Source organism: Xyrauchen texanus, chromosome 32, assembly GCF_025860055.1.
Source record: "Xyrauchen texanus isolate HMW12.3.18 chromosome 32, RBS_HiC_50CHRs, whole genome shotgun sequence".
In the NCBI taxonomy this organism is placed as follows: Eukaryota; Metazoa; Chordata; class Actinopteri; order Cypriniformes; family Catostomidae; genus Xyrauchen; species Xyrauchen texanus.
The window spans coordinates 7,345,099-7,363,704 of NC_068307.1; the positions used below are offsets into that span (position 1 = coordinate 7,345,099).

General features: G+C 37.1%; 2 protein-coding genes across 3 annotated transcripts in view; both read left to right on the plus strand.

The window, feature by feature from the left end:
* The window catches only part of skib (v-ski avian sarcoma viral oncogene homolog b), a 40,893-nt gene extending 37,842 nt beyond the window's left edge, over nt 1-3,051 (plus strand). For both annotated transcript variants that reach the window (XM_052101467.1, XM_052101468.1), the window contains exon 7: nt 1,057-3,051. In XM_052101467.1, the coding sequence (XP_051957427.1) occupies nt 1,057-1,281 (225 nt within the window). In that variant the 3' untranslated portion in view covers nt 1,282-3,051. The remainder of the gene's footprint in view (nt 1-1,056) is intronic.
* Nucleotides 3,052-5,202: 2,151 nt separating this feature from the next.
* Nucleotides 5,203-18,475, plus strand: plch2b (phospholipase C, eta 2b). Its single transcript, XM_052102075.1, has 21 exons — nt 5,203-5,520; nt 7,474-7,620; nt 9,111-9,353; nt 9,542-9,672; nt 10,563-10,733; nt 10,993-11,086; nt 11,190-11,393; nt 11,593-11,713; nt 11,844-12,015; nt 12,099-12,214; nt 13,365-13,443; nt 13,587-13,690; nt 14,339-14,427; nt 14,528-14,713; nt 14,897-15,004; nt 15,094-15,218; nt 15,316-15,400; nt 16,302-16,448; nt 16,584-16,663; nt 16,783-18,064; nt 18,247-18,475. The coding sequence occupies exons 1-21, from the start codon at nt 5,286-5,288 to the stop codon at nt 18,261-18,263; spliced, it is 3,936 nt and encodes a 1,311-aa protein (XP_051958035.1). The 5' UTR covers nt 5,203-5,285; the 3' UTR covers nt 18,264-18,475.
* The last annotated feature ends 131 nt before the right edge of the window (nt 18,476-18,606 follow it).

Consider the following 18,606-nt stretch of genomic DNA (forward strand, 5'->3'; position numbering starts at 1 on the left):
GGAAGGGACAGTGAAACATTTAGCTGAACTTTTAGCTTCTTAATATTTGCTTTTGGTTGAATTTTAATATTGTATTTTTTATTACGCATATTTAAATTTTAGCCACAAAGATTAGTTTGAGATTTACGGACAAGGAGGATTTTTTTTTTTTTTAAATAGTTGTGTTTTCTCGCAAAACGTACCATAGTTTAACTAGGCTGTTTATTGTAAAACCATAGTAACCACAAAATTGACCTTGGACGGCTGTGGCTCAGTTGGTAGTGCGGGTCGGCCACTAATCGCACGATTGGTGGTTCGAATCCCTACTCCACATGCCCTCCTTGGGCAAGACACTCAACCCCAAGTTGCTCCCAATGGCAGGCTAGCACCTCGCATGGCAGGTCTGCTGCCATTAGTGTATGAATGGGTGAATGAGTCACAGTGTAAAGCGCTTTGAATACCGTTAAGGTTAAAATGGCGCTATATAAGTGCCGACCATTTTACTACAATAATTGATTTACTATAACTATTAACATAGTTCAACTAAGGTTATTGTAGTTAACCCTTATGAAAATGAACCATGTTTTACTACAATAATCATAGTTTAACCATGGTATTTGTAGTAAAACCATAGTATTAATGCCGGAAAATTCTAATTTTGTGGTTAATATAGTTTTTACTACAAATACCATATGGTACGATATACCATAGTTTAACTATAGTTATTGCATAAAAACCATGGTTAACCCTTATGAAAATTAACCATGGTTTTACTACAGTGACCGTAGTTTAACCATGGTTACTACAGTCAGGGTTACTACAATATTTCTATAGTAAAACTATGGTTAATTTATTGCAATAGAAGGCAAATGTATTCCCTCCCATAAGGGGCGCCGTAGAGATCAAAACAATAATTGGAGAAAATAAAAGCACCAAATATATTATGATTAGCTTCGCCTGATGGTTAGTACACAGTGAAAGTTTTGGTCAAGGTGAATGATACCTATAGTCCAAAACATCTTTGAGACATTGTCTGACTGCACCAACATCCCTCTTTTTTTCCTGAATGTTTATCAGATTCAAGATCTGCAGATGAAGCTCCAGCAAGCAGAAGTGGACCGTGAACATTTGCGAGATGTTCTGCAGAAGGAGCAAGAAGCCCGAAAGAATCTGGAGAGAGTCATCAAAGATCTCAAGGATCAACTGGGTCACACGGCAGAGATGGAGGAGCACAGTATCCCAAAGTCACAGACAACTGAGAGAGAGAATAAAGAAATTCGACATGAAGAAGATGTATCTTAAATGTTAAGAGCAAAACATATACAGTATATGGCTATAGATGAAGACTTTTGATTTGAGGACGATGAAAAGACGCCTCTAAATCAAACGCATACATGAAAAATGTACGGGAGCAAAGGAGAATGCAATGAAAAACAAGCATATTACAATGTACGTTTACCAATACCAATGGAAACAGTAACAGTACTAAATGAACTCCACAGAAATAACTGGAAAGACGTTTAGTCGAAACCATGAGAGCAGGACGTTCAGAGATGGTGGCTTTGCGTGGAGTGGACTCGCCTTCAGTTAGCTTCTTGAGCTAATCTAAGGAATTTATTTTGTTATAAGCTATTTAAAAATGTTGCAAAGATACTTGAAAATTTGGGAAACGAGAGTGTTTTCTTTTCACATTAAGTTGACAATAGCAGATGACCTGCTAGTGCCACTGATACTCTGTAAACTAGAAAGTGTTACAAGCCAGAACTACACATACTGTAGGACACAGGTGTTGTCATTATGATGTTTCTCTCGCTTTCATTTCCTTTTTTGTTGTTGTATTGAAATAGTTTGCATGAGCAACAGTGCTATGGTGCAGCAAAGCTTAATAATTATAAACTTGCATTCAGATGAGCTTATTATCTTCATATTTTTAAATAATCTTTTACTTAAAACCCTATAGTGTTGGCAACGATCAATATGGACTCAACTCTACAGTCTGTCCTAAACATCAGTATATTATGCAAGTATTACTTTTATACATTAATAACCAGTTTTCACTGTATAAAACAGTCAAAAAGAACATTACGGCACAGTTGTCAACATGTTTGTGCTCCATGATCCCTTTTGGATTTGGTTGTTTTTATAGTGGATTGAATGTTTTTGTTGAGTACATCAGAATTAGTGAACGCTCAAGTGACAAACATCCATTTTTAGTCACTGGTTGTAAGACTCATTAATGAAAAGAAAAAAACGGATAATTATTTAACATTTCTACTTATATCGAAAATAAGGATATATATTTTTTTACTTTCTACCAAAAAAAAAAAAGAATTGCACTTTTAAGAAAAAAAGATAGTTGTACTGTGTATTTGAAGCCCTCTTATGTTTTCTTTCTCTTCAAATCTCAGACAACAAGTATTGATTAAAGAAGTTTTCCTAAAATTGTTGCATATGTGAATACCATTTAAACATAAAAACACTAAATAAGGTAGCTTGCTTTACACTTCACTTTAAATGCTTTTTTCTCCAAGCCAAAATGTATGCCATATGTATGAAATAATGTTACAGAAAAATGAATTTCTCCTATAATGTTTTCAACTAGAGGACATTTACTGTATAGAAATTCTTATGTAAAATGAACAAAAACAAAGATTATTATATTTCTGAATAATTTTAGTCCCTTTGGAAATCACTTTATATAATTACCAAAGCAAAGATTCACATTTTGAGATTCCTGGTGGATTGATATGTGACTGATAAACTGTAAAGAATATTTGATGAATTTTTAATGATCTTTTATCTTCATTACCCCCATCTTGAATAAAACCTGCCATAATACATATGCTAACCTCTCCATCACTCTATATTTATTCTGGGTGACTTTTGACTTCCCATTCTATATAAAGAGATCTGTATGCTTGCCTATGTCAGTTTTTAACCGCTTGATGTTTTAATGCGTCATACTAGATATATGCATTGTGTTCAGGGTCTTGTCATAGTTTTGGTTTTGGTGTGGGTCATTTTCATCATTTGTTTTAATGTTCCCCCACATATAATAGCATTAAACAGAATCAACCATTCTTCCTGCGTTTCCTGATTTCTTGCTCCGTACAATGTTTAGGCCTAGATCAATCTAAAGTGCCTAGATTTAGTGGAGGCATTTCTAAGTTCAGTTTTATAAGAGCAGTTAACCCAGGTTCATAAGACGAGGAAAAAATAAATGCATTTGATAGATGTGCAATGATGGAATCAAGGCATATTTATATATATTTTTTTTATTACATTAGTAGTTTCTACTGGTTTCCTTCAGGATCTAGATTTTTCATTGGACATCAAGTGGTGATCCAACACAATACCAAAATAGTTTACCCTAAAACAAGACTGAAATATATTACCATGAACTGAAAAGACCAAACTTAATACAGAATTATTAACATTTTAAATGACAGTTTTTTGAATGCAAACATTTTGTAAACGTTTTCTAAATGTTTATGCTTTAGGCAGCCAATAATTCACCACTGAAAACACCTTTGTTACAAATGCAATGTTATTTAATCCAATCTGGATTGTGCTTCCTTATCAATTGCATAGTCTTGTTTAATGGTTTTCAAGAAAGAGGGAATAGTTGGCCTGTTTTTGCCAAGTGACAGATGAATTGGCACCAAAATACTGTAGTTTAAATGGACGACAACAAAAAGAAATGGGAAGCATTTCTCAAATCACCTGTTTTAAATTATTAGATTATACAAATTAGAGATCGACCAGTTAATCAATTTCGCAGATTAATCAGCACCGATATCTGCTTTAGGAACTATCAGTTATTAGCAAAAATCAATGCCAATTGTACATACATTTTATTTCCAGTTTCATATCTTGTGAATAATAATAAAAACATCTCATCTGGTGAAATATACAGTATATACAAAAATCTGGTGAATGTATACAGTAAATTATAGAAAGCATCAATTGGCGAATACTAACGTAAAGCATTGTAATGATAATAAGTCTCTAGCACGTCACTCTTTATGGACTAATGCATAAACGTCTAGGTTACGTATGTAACCTCCGTCCCCTGATGGAGGGAACGAAACGTTGTGTCGAAGAAGCGACATTAGGGGTCTCTCTTGAGCGCCGAATATGCCTCTGATCTATGAAAAAAGGCCAATGAGAAGTTGGCACACAGTATTTGCATACCCCGCCCCTGGACATACGGGAATAAAGGCAGGGAAATACGTCTAGTTCATTTGGGATTTTTCTGAGGAGCCGAAATTGGTCCGGCCACAACAGTGGCTCGGCTCAGCGACATGGCCGGGAGGACACAACGTCTCGTTCCTTCCATCAGGGAACAGAGGTTACATACGTAACCTAGACGTTCCCCATCTGTCGCTCACTTCTACGTTCCAAAAACCAAAATCATCCAGTGAGCAGCAGTTCTGTGGAAGGGAAACACCTTGTTGATGTGAGAGGTCAACGGAGAATGGCCAGACTGGTATGAACTGACAGAAAGGCTACAGTAACTCAGATAACCACTCTGTACAATTGTAGTGAGCTTAATAGAATCTCAGAATGCACACCATGTTGAACCTTGAGGCGGATGGGCTACAACAGCAGAAGACTACGTTGGGCATTTTATTAGGGACATAGAGTTCCTAATAAACTGCTCATTTAGTGTATATTATTAATAACAGGAAAGTCTAAGAATTCAATAAATCGATTTTTAACACTATTGGCTGATTAATCGATTATTGGCCTTTTCTTCCACCTTAGTTATCGTATTGGCAAAATTCACTATCAGACGACCTCTAATACAAATGTATACAACTTTTACTTTATTATTGTTACAGAAACAATCTTGATATATAATCCATTTTCTTCAAGTTGACGTGAGGCATGAAAATCCCCCAGTACAAGTAATGCCTTCACCTCATCCTGGATTAGAGATTTAGTGACTGCTTACACGTGTGGCTCCTCTCCCTGTCCCAGTTCCTCCTAAACTTTAAGCCACAGCACGCCTTTTCACAATTTCAGTCAAATTTAACATTCACGTCGGAATATATGAAAACATTTCAATATCATTGGACCGGAGGGAAGGTCAGTTACTAGAGGATCAGTCAGAAAGAGGTGCCAACTGGAATTAAATAATCAATCCATATACTGATTCCTTGAGAACTGTTGACTCATCATTTCAGTAACACCTGTCTCGCTGGATTTCGCAGATCTGACCTTATGAGATCAACAGGACTGATACGGTGGGTAAGGAGCATGACATGGGGTCTAGGTTATGACTACACAAGAGTACTGAAGTAATGAACACATCTCCAGGAATGGCACCATCATCTCCGGTCATGTTTTCACCCTCTCTCTCTCGGAGGCCCCCGAGTCCTGGGAGGAGATCACCTTCACCTTTCAGGTCACCTTCCCCTTCCATCATGACTTCACCTAAACTATGGCAGAAAGCTGCAATATCACGCTTGGCTGAGGAGTTCTTCTGGATCGGGGGAAGTATTGTTGCATCGCCAAAATGGAGAATGGGCCAAATAGGTAAGTATTTAGCAAAACAGCCATACTGACCCTATATTTTTTCTTTCTTTTTCATGAGAATTATTAAACGATCATGTATGCAAATGGCTAACTGTACTGGATGTAATTCAACTTTCCAGAGGATCTAAATCATTGAACTGGTGTGCTCAAAGCATTAGTCCATTCTAATTTGACATTTTTAGCAATTATGTATCTTATTTGGCAAAGCAGATCTTTGAGTAATTTGATTGCAAATGCCACGAAAACAATCTCATATATTGCTCGCCTTTGGAAGAAATTCAGAAGGACCTGTTGACACTCATAGCATATGGACACAAACAATCCCCTGGGATTAGCAGACTGAGAGAAGCTTACTAACTGCATCACATGACCCCAACCCCATCCTCTCCTCCTATGCAACTTTTAAAAACATACACTGAATTCATGGTTTGGTTACCATGAACTTAAAGTGACTCCTGGCTGATCAAAAATGAAAATGTGTAATGCTATATGAGTATATCATAGTATCATTGTATTAGAGTAGTACAAAAATCTCCATAATGATATCAATCAAATGGGAGATTGAATTAGGGGATATCACCCACCTAATACTTTCAAATACTTTGCTAACTGCAAAGATCAGCTTCCAGTTAATCCTTGTATTACCCTAAAATTAACATTCTTTCATGTGTAATTTTCAAAACAATACAACAAAACGATTTGATGCAAGTTTGAAAGATGATGTGTCTGTGACAGATCGTCATTATTGTAGTATTGTTTTGATAAGGCGTGCCAGCACACAGTTAACACACTTACAAACCCTGCGTGACGCAGCTGTGTAATCTGATTTAGAAGGAACTTGTTGTTACATCTGCTTGACATTTCAAAAGATTTTCAAAATTCCATATACATCAGTATTTAAAAAAAAATTTCTCAATAGAGTGCAACAGTGCTGTTCATATGTTTGGGTTCTGAAATAATTTTTCCCTTACATTTTTTTTTTGTAGGGTTTTCATAAAAGAGTTCTAAGCCATGAACCAAACCAATCAGCTTAGAGGTGAATCATAAAATTACAAACTTTGATTTGAAGCAAAAAACTGTTTGAAAATCAGTCAAAAAGACAAAGTTACAAGACTGTGTACTAACCTTCTTTCAGGAGGGCACAAACTACAATCCCACAAAGCATTGTGAATGATGCAATCAAATAAAAATGATGGAAATATATAAAACTATTGGACTTTGCTAGACTTTGTTGGCTGTGTTTCTCTGATTGGTGGATCTCTCTCTGCTGAATCATGGATAGTGTAGTTGTTCAAATCAAGTTGAAATAATTCAATTTGATGCTTCAACAAAGGCATATACCATCAATGGTTTATACATTAATTTATCATTGAAAACATTCGTCTATGGAAAACATGGAATTTTTAATTCCGGAACCAGACTGTTGATTGATAATAATCAATCTTTAATAAGGTACTTTGACACTTTTAAACACCAAAGTCACACTAAAAATGAATGAATTAGAAACAACATCAAATCAAGTGGCATCTGCCAGCAAGAGCTTTTCTCAGATTTAACTTTACTTTTCTGAACCACTTTTGCAATTGCTTTTACCAACTGCTATCAGCTGTGATTTTAGTGGATGTACTGTATGCATTCATCACATTAGCTATGGACACATTTTTGTCTTGTTTTTGAACAGTATATACATTGTTTTATAAGCCATGTACAACATATTGTTGTATAAACCAAACAAACATTTAATGTTAAAAGTGTGCTTATGCTATCTCTCTTTTAAATGAATGCCACTTGGACTGATGTTCTGCTGTATGATGATAAAGACATTCAGACATTTTTTAAGTATCTTTTGAGGCCACTCTACTTTAAACTCCCGACTTACGCTTCCAGTCCACTATGAAACTCTTGATAGTGGCTGTGATACAATGAGTTATGAAGTCATTTTTGCTTTTGCAGTGGAGAGATGCATGTGCAACATGCAGGCCGGCTCACAAATGATTAAACTAAGAGGAAAATCAAAGGCTCTGGTGCGACTTTTCTACCTAGATGAACACAAGTCCTGCATTCGTTGGAGACCCTCCAGAAAACACGAGAAAGCTAAAAGTAAGTCACGTTGATAATTGTGTTTGTGTTGCTGCATGAGTTTGTTCAGTAGCTGTCCGTGAGGGAATTTTCCAGGGAGGCTGATATTTTAATCAGTATTGATTGATCAAACCAATCTTGCAGTAGGGTTTATAACATCTTTTCACTGATAACCACGTACACATACACAGACGATCTTCCTCGTTTCCTAAACGTTCTGTAAGCTATTTTAATTGTGAGATTACACCCCAAAAAAATTAGGCAGATATCACTGAAATGGGTACCATGAAATCACACGCGGGTGTGGCCAGATTCGGTTTAACCAATCGGAAGACTCAGAGGTGCATTCTCAATCATTCTGCGCATTCACAGGGCAGCCCATATATGGGCAGCAGGAAGCAGAGAGCATCAGTTTGATGTTTGAGAACCTTATTTTGACACCTAAGTTTGGGAGACGGATATAGGAGCAGGCAGAGCTCCTAAAAGGGGCAGGAGCTCCATACCCCCTTTAAATATATAGGGAGCCCCTAACCTAAACCTTTCCCTAACCCTCACTGTGTGTGGAAGTGACGCCCCCTTTTGGTTAACCATGCCCCTTTTGGAGACCCCGCCCCAAAATTAAAAAAATAATATGGCACTACATTGAACAAGGTCTACTTAATGTAGAGCAACCCCATCCCCTGCTCGTTTGTTGAGGCAAATTTATATATGGCCCTGTTGTTCAGTCTTGTTTTGAGATCCTTTAATATTTTGGATTTCATTGATATTTTGGCTAAATTGAAAATTCTCTGTTGACCTGTTGCATTAACCACAAGAAGTCATAACACACTACTGTTATACTAAAAATACTACTGTTATACCTTTGGCTTGAAAGGTTATCTCTGATAATGATGCAGTGCAGTGATTAAAACTCATTACATTAAAGAAAAGAGAATACACTTTTACATTATATGCATCCTAGTTATGCAGATTAGTACATTAATTGATAAAAACCATAGTTAAATTTATCACGGAAAATAATCCAAGGAACAAAAACCGAAAAACAATGACAATTTTTTGCAGAATGTAGCCTAGAAAACAAAAAAAAAAGTCCTTTTCAACTGTTTTGGAGTGTTGGAATGTTGGTAACGGGTAATAACGGCATTAGCATTAATTATATTAACCGTTCATTAATTCCATTCTAACCGGTTACCAATTGGAACGGAATGCTGGAACAGGAACGAAAAAATACAGTTTCTGCTCAGAACAAACCAAAATGAATAACATTTAATTATTTGGTCCCTGATTGTGAGTACAATTTTGAGGAGGCTCCCTTGCCTTCTCTGATGGACAACCCATGTGATTGTATTTTTAATACGTAAACATCTGGTTTGGAATAATGTTTCTACAGCAATATTATCTCTAAAGATAAGTTATGTATAATAGTCTGAACCACTGAAAAAAACTAAAAATAAAGATCAAACAGTCAAAAAGAGGTCTGCATTGCCCTTCACTGTTCTTATTTTATTCAGTCACCATAGACTCTATTCATGAGGTCTGTGAGGGAATGAAAACAGAGGTCTTCAGGCGATTTGCCAACAATAAATTTGACCCCAACTGCTGCTTCAGTATTTACCATGGAGACCACGTGGAATCTCTCGACTTAGTTTCTACGAATGGAGAAGAGGCAAGAACCTGGATTACTGGCCTTAAATACCTCATGGCCGGGATCAGTGATGAGGATAGTCTGGCAAAAAGACAACGCACACGAGATCAATATCCTTTTAATTGTCACTCTGTGGGTCTCTGAATAGTTTAATCCACTAGTATGACCTCAATGTGGCTTTTCTTTCTCTCATATCAGCCATAGATTGGATTTGTATTGATTGGATTTTTAGCCTTTAGGGGGTAGCTATATTGTGATGCTTTTTGGGGTAAATACATTTCCTTACTACTTGTTGTAAATGGTTGTGGCAGACCTTTTCAGAAGCAGACAAAAATGGCGATGGAAATCTGAGTATTGGAGAAGTTCTACAGCTGCTCCACAAACTTAATGTGAACCTTCCAAAGCAAAAAGTTAGAGAAATGTTCCAGGTACACTTATAAACAGATTGTCAAAAACTTATTACTCATTTGTTGTCCATTAACATGAAATGTATTTGAAAAACGTTATGTACCTTCACTCATAAATAAGTAATTTTTTCACAGGTAGAGGTGTAGCATGACAAAGCACTTTTTGTCACATTGTACAATGTCAGCAACTGTGTTAGCTAACAAAGGCTACATCAAACACAATCTCCTTGTTAGCATAATTATAATTGGAATGCTAATTTTACACTGATTGTATTAAGTAGCTTTAATGCATTAAGCTAGTTTTTATTTGTATTTGTTATGCTAGTTTGCAGTGTAGCTAACTTAGTTTTCTGTAAGTTAACTACTATAAATTATGAATAGCTTGTAGCTTAGCAAGCAACATTATTTGGAGTACAGTGTCACAAAAACTATGTAGGTTTTCTCTGATTTCTCCATTGTGGCTATTTGGAATAACATCACTTTTCCTTCTTTAAGATTATTCTGAGTTTACTGATGTCTTGCATTGATGTTTTATTGGTTTAAGACACCTCCAGAATACTATTACTAAGATGCTGATGAGTACGCTCGGTTAACATTGCTCCATTTGAACAGATGGCGTTGTCTGAAACTAGTTGAGGTCTTAACTCTAGTGCCTCTAATCCTTAATGGGAACATGTCTTTTTTAATTTTATTTTTTTACTGTGACCAATACCATTAAACTACTTTCACTGTGCAGCTTTTTTATGGTCTAAAATATTTTTTAGAGATTAACCGAAACCAACAACAGTTTATATTTTGGACTTCTGACCAATACCGAAAAAAACATATGCATTACTGCATATTTCATGAAACATGTAGGAAATGTAGTTTTGTTCTATCCCATTTGTAAGAAAACTCTCTGTATTCCACAGGCGGCTGACACAGATGAAAACCAGGGGTCTTTAACGTTTGAGGAATTCTGTAATTTTTACAAGATGATCTCGACACGCCGAGATCTTTACTTACTTATGATCACCTACAGCAACCACAAAGAGCACATGGATTTAAACAACCTCCTCCGCTTCTTTGAAAACGAGCAAAAGGCTGGTGTGATTCATTATGCATATTTTCACAATGTGTAGTTCCTGTAGCTCAACTGTTAGAGAATGGCACTAGCAAAACCAAAGTTATGAGATTGATTTCCAGGGACCACACAAACTGAAAATGTATACCTTGAATGCACTTTGGAGAAAAGCATCTGCCAAGTGAATAAATGTTCACGTATTTTGTTCAGTTTGTTACTGTTTTCCTAAATGGACCCAAACTGTCATATTTGTCATTGGTTTGTTCTTTTTTTTCTAGATGGTAAATGTGACAAAAGAATATTGCAAGATGATCATTCAACAGTTTGAGCCATGTCCTGAAAACCAAACACATATGGTGCTTGGTATTGATGGTGAGAGACTCGTGCACATTATCTTAAATTATTTTCATACCTACAGAATACAACTACATATATTATGGTTTTGACCATTACCCCCATTTTCTTGCTTTCTAAGGTTTCACCAGTTACATGCGTAGTCCTGCAGCGGACATATTTAACCCAGAACACCATCAAGTAAATCAGGACATGACACAGCCCCTGACAAACTACTACATTTCGTCTTCTCACAACACTTACCTGACTGGAGATCAGCTGCTCTCTCAGTCCCGGGTCGATATGTACGCTTATGTGCTGCAGGCGGGCTGTCGATGTGTGGAAGGTACAAATTTCTTAAAGTATCATGAACCCCCAAACCCCCAGGTTCAGTGCCAGTCGTTCACACCTTAGGCTTAAAAAAGGGTCATGAAATGACCATTTATTGGCCTGGCTGTTATATTGGTCTACCGCAAGTTTTTTCCATCATTAAATAAAACATGTTACTATCTTTCAATTGACACAGTCCTTCTCTCTGCCTTTAGTTGACTGCTGGGATGGTCCTGATGGAGAACCTATTGTGCATCATGGTTACACACTAACCTCAAAAATCCTCTTTAAAGAAGTTGTTGAGACAATCAACAAATACGCTTTTGCCAAAACCCAGTAAGTGATGGGAAGAGAAAATGTAAAGAAAAGCTGTCTTAGCTTTAGCAATTGATTACCAATATAAGAAAACATAAGGCATGGCAAATGGCAAACGTCTGAATTGTCTCACTAATTCTTCCACTATCAGATACCCAGTGATCCTTTCTATCGAGAACCACTGCACTGTGCCTCAGCAGAAGAAAATGGCTCAATACCTCATGGAAGTACTACAGGATAAACTGGACCTGTCAAATGTCAATGTGAACGAGTCCAGACGTCTACCATCTCCAGAGGTTTTGAAAGGGAAAGTGCTTGTCAAGGTGAGGTCATAGATTGCATAGTTTTAAGTTCAAATATTTTGGTTATTAAATCATGGAAACACTGACACTGAGATGTTTTCCAGGGTAAGAAGCTGCCAGCAAACATTGATGCTGATGCAGAGGAGGGTGACGTGTCTGATGAAGACAGTGCTGAAGAGGAAGAGGACGAAGAGGAGTCGATTAATGGAGATGTGAGGCCATTTGTTTATTTGGTTAATTTAGTTTTTTGGAGCTCTGGGACCGTATCACAGAAATATCCTATCTTAATTCTTAACCCCATAAACTACTCTTTTTACTACTAAATATAAAAGCTCACCTTACACACATACAAAGGACTAATTACAAAAAAGTGGTCTCATTTTACAGAAAACCCTAAAAAACTGATTTCAATCATTTATAAATAATAATAAATTGCTCTCTCTCTGCAAAAAGTTTTATTTCATTCCACAAGATGACAGTAAGTACTAGAATTTTTTTTTATCTCTATCACCTTCCATAAGAATAAACAGATCTGAAAGGTATGTGACGCTCTAACGCAGCTGAGCGCTCAGATCTTAGACATCCAGTCAATTTTGGATGGCATGCATGTTCCCCAATGTTTTGTTGAATATCTCGGCCTCTGAATGCACTAGAGGTCTAAGGGTAATTGGAAAGCAGAGATCCTCAGTCATCTCAATAGATGATAACATATTCTGCCAGTGTTTTATTTGACAAGCTTTTTCTGCTGGACTACAAATTGTTTCTGGACATCTGAGATGTAACATTGGATTATTTGACCAAGCAAGATCACAATCCTAAATTAAGAGCTGATATGCAGCTTGTAGCTACTTGGGGCTTCAGAAGCAGTGATTGATGCAGACATGAGATGGTTGTCTTTGTTGTCTCATCAATATAATATTTCACTCCCTGATTCTTTTGATAATCATTTGAGCTGTGGTGTTAGGGCATCAAAATAAACTATTCAGTCACATTCCTGAGAAATTCCTGAGAGTGCTTTCATTTGATATATGGCTTACTTATTTAAGTGCTTTGTGAAAAACTTTTATATTCGTATTTCTACATTCTCACCTCTAGGTGGCGATCATTTGTGATGCAAAGTTTTTAGGGATTTATTTTGTTATTTTATGAAACATAAATGCAAAATTACGAACCCGCGAACCGCCGGCAGGTCCATAGAGTTTAGTTCTGAAAAGTTAAAGTTAGGATTTTGAAATTGCTTTGGTTACTGAACAGATACATATGGTAGTTTCTGTTATACGGCCCCTGTTTCTTTTTTTCTGCATTATAGTGATGGGCTATTCTCCCTCTAGAGTGTCTCACTAAACACTGCTGTGTTCTGGGTTCCAGACAAGAGAAGGAGCACCAGAGACTAGTGATGAATCAAAGAAACGCTCAAGGAGATCGTTTATGGGCAGCTTCAGGCGCAAGGTTTTCTAACATTTTCCTTCAGATGTCCCACTTTACACTCATATTCATACTCATATTACGATTCCAGTAAAATATGTAAAAATCTGTTCGAAATCCAGCGTTGTACTCTTTAGGGTTTTGATGCCCCACAATCTGTGTTTTAGAAGAAAAAACAAGTGAAATTAAAAAAGAAGTCTATCCTGAGTGACTCTGATACCGACCAGGAGAATCCGAGCAGTAATGATAAACAGATTATCAACTACGGCAAGTGAGTAGGTCAAGAGATAAAACAGATCCATTTAGAAATCTGTGTGGCAGGCTGGCCAGTGTAATGGTAGCAGGGTTCCCAAAGTCATGGAAAACCTGGAAAATCAGGGAATTTTGAAGTTGTTATAAAGTAATTAAAATGATTAAAAACGTAAACAATCATGAAAAAATCCTGGAAATTCAGCTTTAGAATATTTTATCGGCTAGAAATTCAGTCATGATGACATGCATCCATTGACCGTTCACAGTGCACCACCACAGCAGTGACAAAATGATACAAATTTGTGTATTTGACACCTATTCCGAGTCCTGATTGTTACTGTTTTTGTACGTGTAGCATAAACCTTGTAAGTGACAGAGTCAAACAGTTTCATTATACTCAAATATTTTCAAGGACAAATAATTATTTTCCAGGACATTTATGTATTTTTCAAATTTTTCATGACTTTTCCATGATTGCATAACTGCATTGCAAAATTCCAGGTTTTCCAGGACATGTGGAACCCTTAAATTGCTCTTTGTTATTGTGTATCTCTATAAAATCCAGTAATCATGAGCAACTGGAAAGGTTGTAGAACAGTCATGGAAGTTCACTAAACAAAAGATGTGGGAACTCTGTGGTAGTCTTTATTTTTATGGAATATTTCAGACGGAGGAAAACGATGAGACTCTCGCGTGCCCTCTCTGATCTGGTCAAATACACAAAGTCAGTGCATGTTCATGATATTGAAACTCAAGGTAAGAAAAACAATTTCATCCTCCTCAACATGCTAATGCTAAAAGTAATCTTGATGTCTTGTTGATGATTGTGTCTTAATAATTCCCATTCATGTTGCAGCATACATGTGCAGCTGGCAAGTCTCCTCCTTAAATGAAAGCATAACTAACCAGATATTGCAGCTAAAACTTGCCCAGTTAGTTCGCTTCAATCAACGGCAACTTTTACGAGTTTACCCCTCCAACTACCGTGTTGATTCTAGCAACTTTAATCCTCAGCCATTTTGGAACGCAGGATGCCATTTAGGTATGAATGTTTTTTTTATTTCATTTTCCATGTATTTTTTACCTTCTAATTATCATCAAAGACTGTCGTTTTTCATTAATGATGAAACAGCAACAGCTTTGATTTGGCTCACTGCTGGCAAATGGCTTTTCTATAACACTTTTCCATCGTGCACTTGTTTGAAATGTTGTTTCATCTTCCCAGTCGCTCTGAACTATCAAACAGAAGGCCGGATGCTACAACTGAACAGGGCAAAATTTGCAGTGAATGGAAATTGTGGCTATGTACTGAAGCCAAAATGCATGTGTAAAGGTGAGTTGGTGACTCGTTTGTTTGAAGCATTCGATTTATTATACCGTTTGGAGGGACATTTTAACTCCACACATTTTGATTACCCTAAGGTGCCTTTAATCCTGCACTGGAAGACCCTTTGCCAGGGAACAGGAAAGCTCAGTTAGTGCTCAAAATAATCTGTGGCCAGCAGCTTCCAAAGCCAAAAGACTCCATGTTAGGGGACAGAGGAGAGGCGAGTTCACTCATATCTGAATATAAATACTCCATTTGTAATAATACAACCAAGATACCATACTGTAGGTTGAATGTTTTGTTTTTTTATTTTTTAGATTATAGATCCTTTTGTGGAGGTGGAGATTATTGGATTGCCTGTTGATTGCAATAAACAGCAGACAAGAGTAGTGGATGACAACGGTAAGTACAAAGCTGGATTGTGCAAAGCAGCACTTTTTTAAATGCATCTATGACTGATTATGATGACAGATCAAGAAAGCAGTTGGCAAATAAGGTTGGTAAAAATTAGAAATCTTTTAAAAATCTACATCAAAGCACGAGTCGGGTTCGTAATGTAATCTTGTGTCCATGTTGGTTTCATACGTTTTTCTACAAAAAAAGTATATAGACTTTAAAAATGTCAAGTGGTAAATAATATTACATTATTTTTCTCGCACCTTGAATACCTGTGAGTGTGCACATCTTTAAGGTAAAAAATAGACTAAAAACTAAATGTCATGAATTTTTGAGTCACCGGTATCCAGAAGTGTTCATAGGTATGGGGTGCTCACACTTCTATGTGAGATCCGATTTTTCAATAATTTTATAACTTTTTCATAAGATCTACCATGGATATCTCCGCTCTGAAGGTCCATAAAATGCAAGTCAACAGGGTCCAAATCTTTGAAGCTCAGAAATGCACATAAAGCTCAAAAATGCACATAAAGGCAGCATAAAAGTAATCCATGTTTTATCCCAGTGGTTAAATACATGTATTCAGAAGCAATATGATAGGAATGAGTGAGAAGCAGAATAATGTTGAAGTCATTTTTCTACTATAAATCTTCACATCGTCAATTATCAGCCAATAATCAGCTTAAATATTGGTCAATTCTCCCCCAAACCTATCATATCACTTCAGAAGTCATGGATTTAACTATCTATTATGTGCACTATCCATTGAGAAGGCTTTAAGTTGATTTTGGAACAGACACAAGTGGGATCTACCTCTACGTTTAATAGAGTCACTGTTATGCTAAAGTCGATAATCTCAAAATGGCTAGATCTCCCTTCTCAAATCTCCCTTGTTTTATCTTAATAGGTTTTAACCCCGTGTGGGAGGAGACACTAGTGTTTACACTGCACATGCCTCAGATTGCCTTGGTACGCTTTATGGTATGGGATCATGATCCAATTGGCCGAGACTTCATTGGACAGAGAACAATAGCGTTTAAAAGCATGATGCCAGGTAAATTCCTTCCGAATCAAGGACATTTTGGGATGGATATGTAGAAACCTAAATTTTAGTCGGTAAGTAATCCATAGATGAATGAAAATATCACTTCACGCTTCAAGGTTAAAGTTCAACCCACTTGTTCCACAGGTTATCGACATGTCTATTTAGAAGGTATAGAGGAAGCATCTATCTTTGTACATGTTTCCATAAATGATGTCACAGGAAAGGTAACTTTTAATTGGACTACTTTTCTCTTCTCTTATGCATAAATACTGTAGAAATCATCGTTTTAAAAAATTGAATAGATTTGCTGATATATTGACTGTATATCTGCCAATCCTGACAGGTCAAATCAAGCAACGCAGTAAAGCAGCTAATCCAGAAAAACCTCATGAAAACCTCTGAAGATGGCACGAGGACATCTTTTGGTCCAAACTTCCTGCGGAAAGGTGGAGCTGGAAAAAGCAAAGCAAAAGTCATGCGTGGCTCACCGGATTTCTACGCCAAAGAGGACTTTGTAAACAGACGTTATAGTGATGACGTAAGCTCAAAGGACAGCAGGAGTACCTCACAGTCTGCTTCTTTGCTCAGAGGAGTTCAGAGTGAACCTCTGAGACGGGCTCACAAGGTCTCTTTCCAGGAGCCAGAAGGATCTCATGAGGGACAGCGGTGCTTATCCTCTATAACATGGTTGGATGGAGCAGGGGGGGCCATGGTCTTCACCAACTTAGGGTTTGACTCAAAAGAGAGTTCAGAACTGGACGTTCAGACTTCTTCGGTTCCACCTCATCTTTGCAACATAGATAACCAGGAGTTGACTGTTTCAAACCAAAACGATTTACCTCTAACATTTAAACCGGAAAGCACCGAGCCTGCAGACATAGTGGTGCACAAGATGAAGGGTGATGCTTCTGCACTGAATGACAGGCCCTTGTTGTCAACGCAGCTCTTGGGCACTAAATCGGTTTCTAAGGAATCAGAGCAGGAACCTGAGACGTATAAGCCTATAAATGCCCAAGAGCGTCATCTAAAAAATCATTCTTCCATTAGCTCAGAGCCAGCATTGGCCTGTGAACCCTTGAGTTTCAATCCAAAATATGATGGAGCACTAGATCCCTCTAGTGGAACTTTAAACACCAAAAACCAGGTACACAAGAACAACTGTGGATCGTCTTTAGATTTCAAGCTTAAGCCCCATTGGCAGCCATTGTCCATTCCTGCAACCCCTGCGATGAGTAGAAGCAGCATGAATGATCCAAGCAGACAAGCTTCTGAGGATTTTTCATTTAAAGGAAGCAGATCACAAAGCGTCCCAAGACGCCATCCTCCCTCTCTCCTAAACACCCCCTGGAATGTATCGAAAGACTTCCTAAACCAATACCCTCTCCCCCAAAAGCAGGGCAGCTGCAGTTACGTTAAACATCAAAAATCTGTTCCTAACAATCACAACCTTGCTGAGAGTGAATCAAGCAGTCTGAGTAGTTTGGACAGCCTTGACCTGAGTACTCTGCCATCCTGTTTCCCTGGCAACCAGCAGCAGACAATGGGCACACTGCAGAGGGAGATGAATGCGCTGTTTGAGCAGAAAATTTGTGAGATTCGCTGTCATTCACCACTGTTTTTCAGAGGTAAGTCTTACACCACAAATTGTCCAAAGCCTCTTGCCAAACATTGGGTCAAATGTTTTGAACGTTTTGTTTTTTTAATCTGAACGTTTTATTATAATATATTTTTTTTATCCCAATTTTAAATGATATGACAGATTTCAGGTTTTTATACTGCTGTGTTTAATTATTTTTTATTTTTATAGATTCCTCAACGTTGTAGAATAACAAATGTACATGAAACCCAAGAAGAAACAAAATTCCACTCCCACGGCACTAACTGTGACAGAAACGGCAGATGCTACAGGAAGAGAAGCAAATGATCAGCTTCATTTGTACTGAATTTTCCTTTTTGTACAAATATTGTCTTGTTAACATGTAAATCATCAGCTATTGCCATCTGGGCTCTTAATTCATATATTCATTTCATAACTCTTCCAAACAGAGTCAGAAATGTGACATTGTGTCTTTTGCATTTGTAAACTACAATTTGAATTTTGCAGTGTTTAAAGATATGATTAAATGATGTGTTGAGTTTACACCATAGCTCATTAGGTTTTAAACAA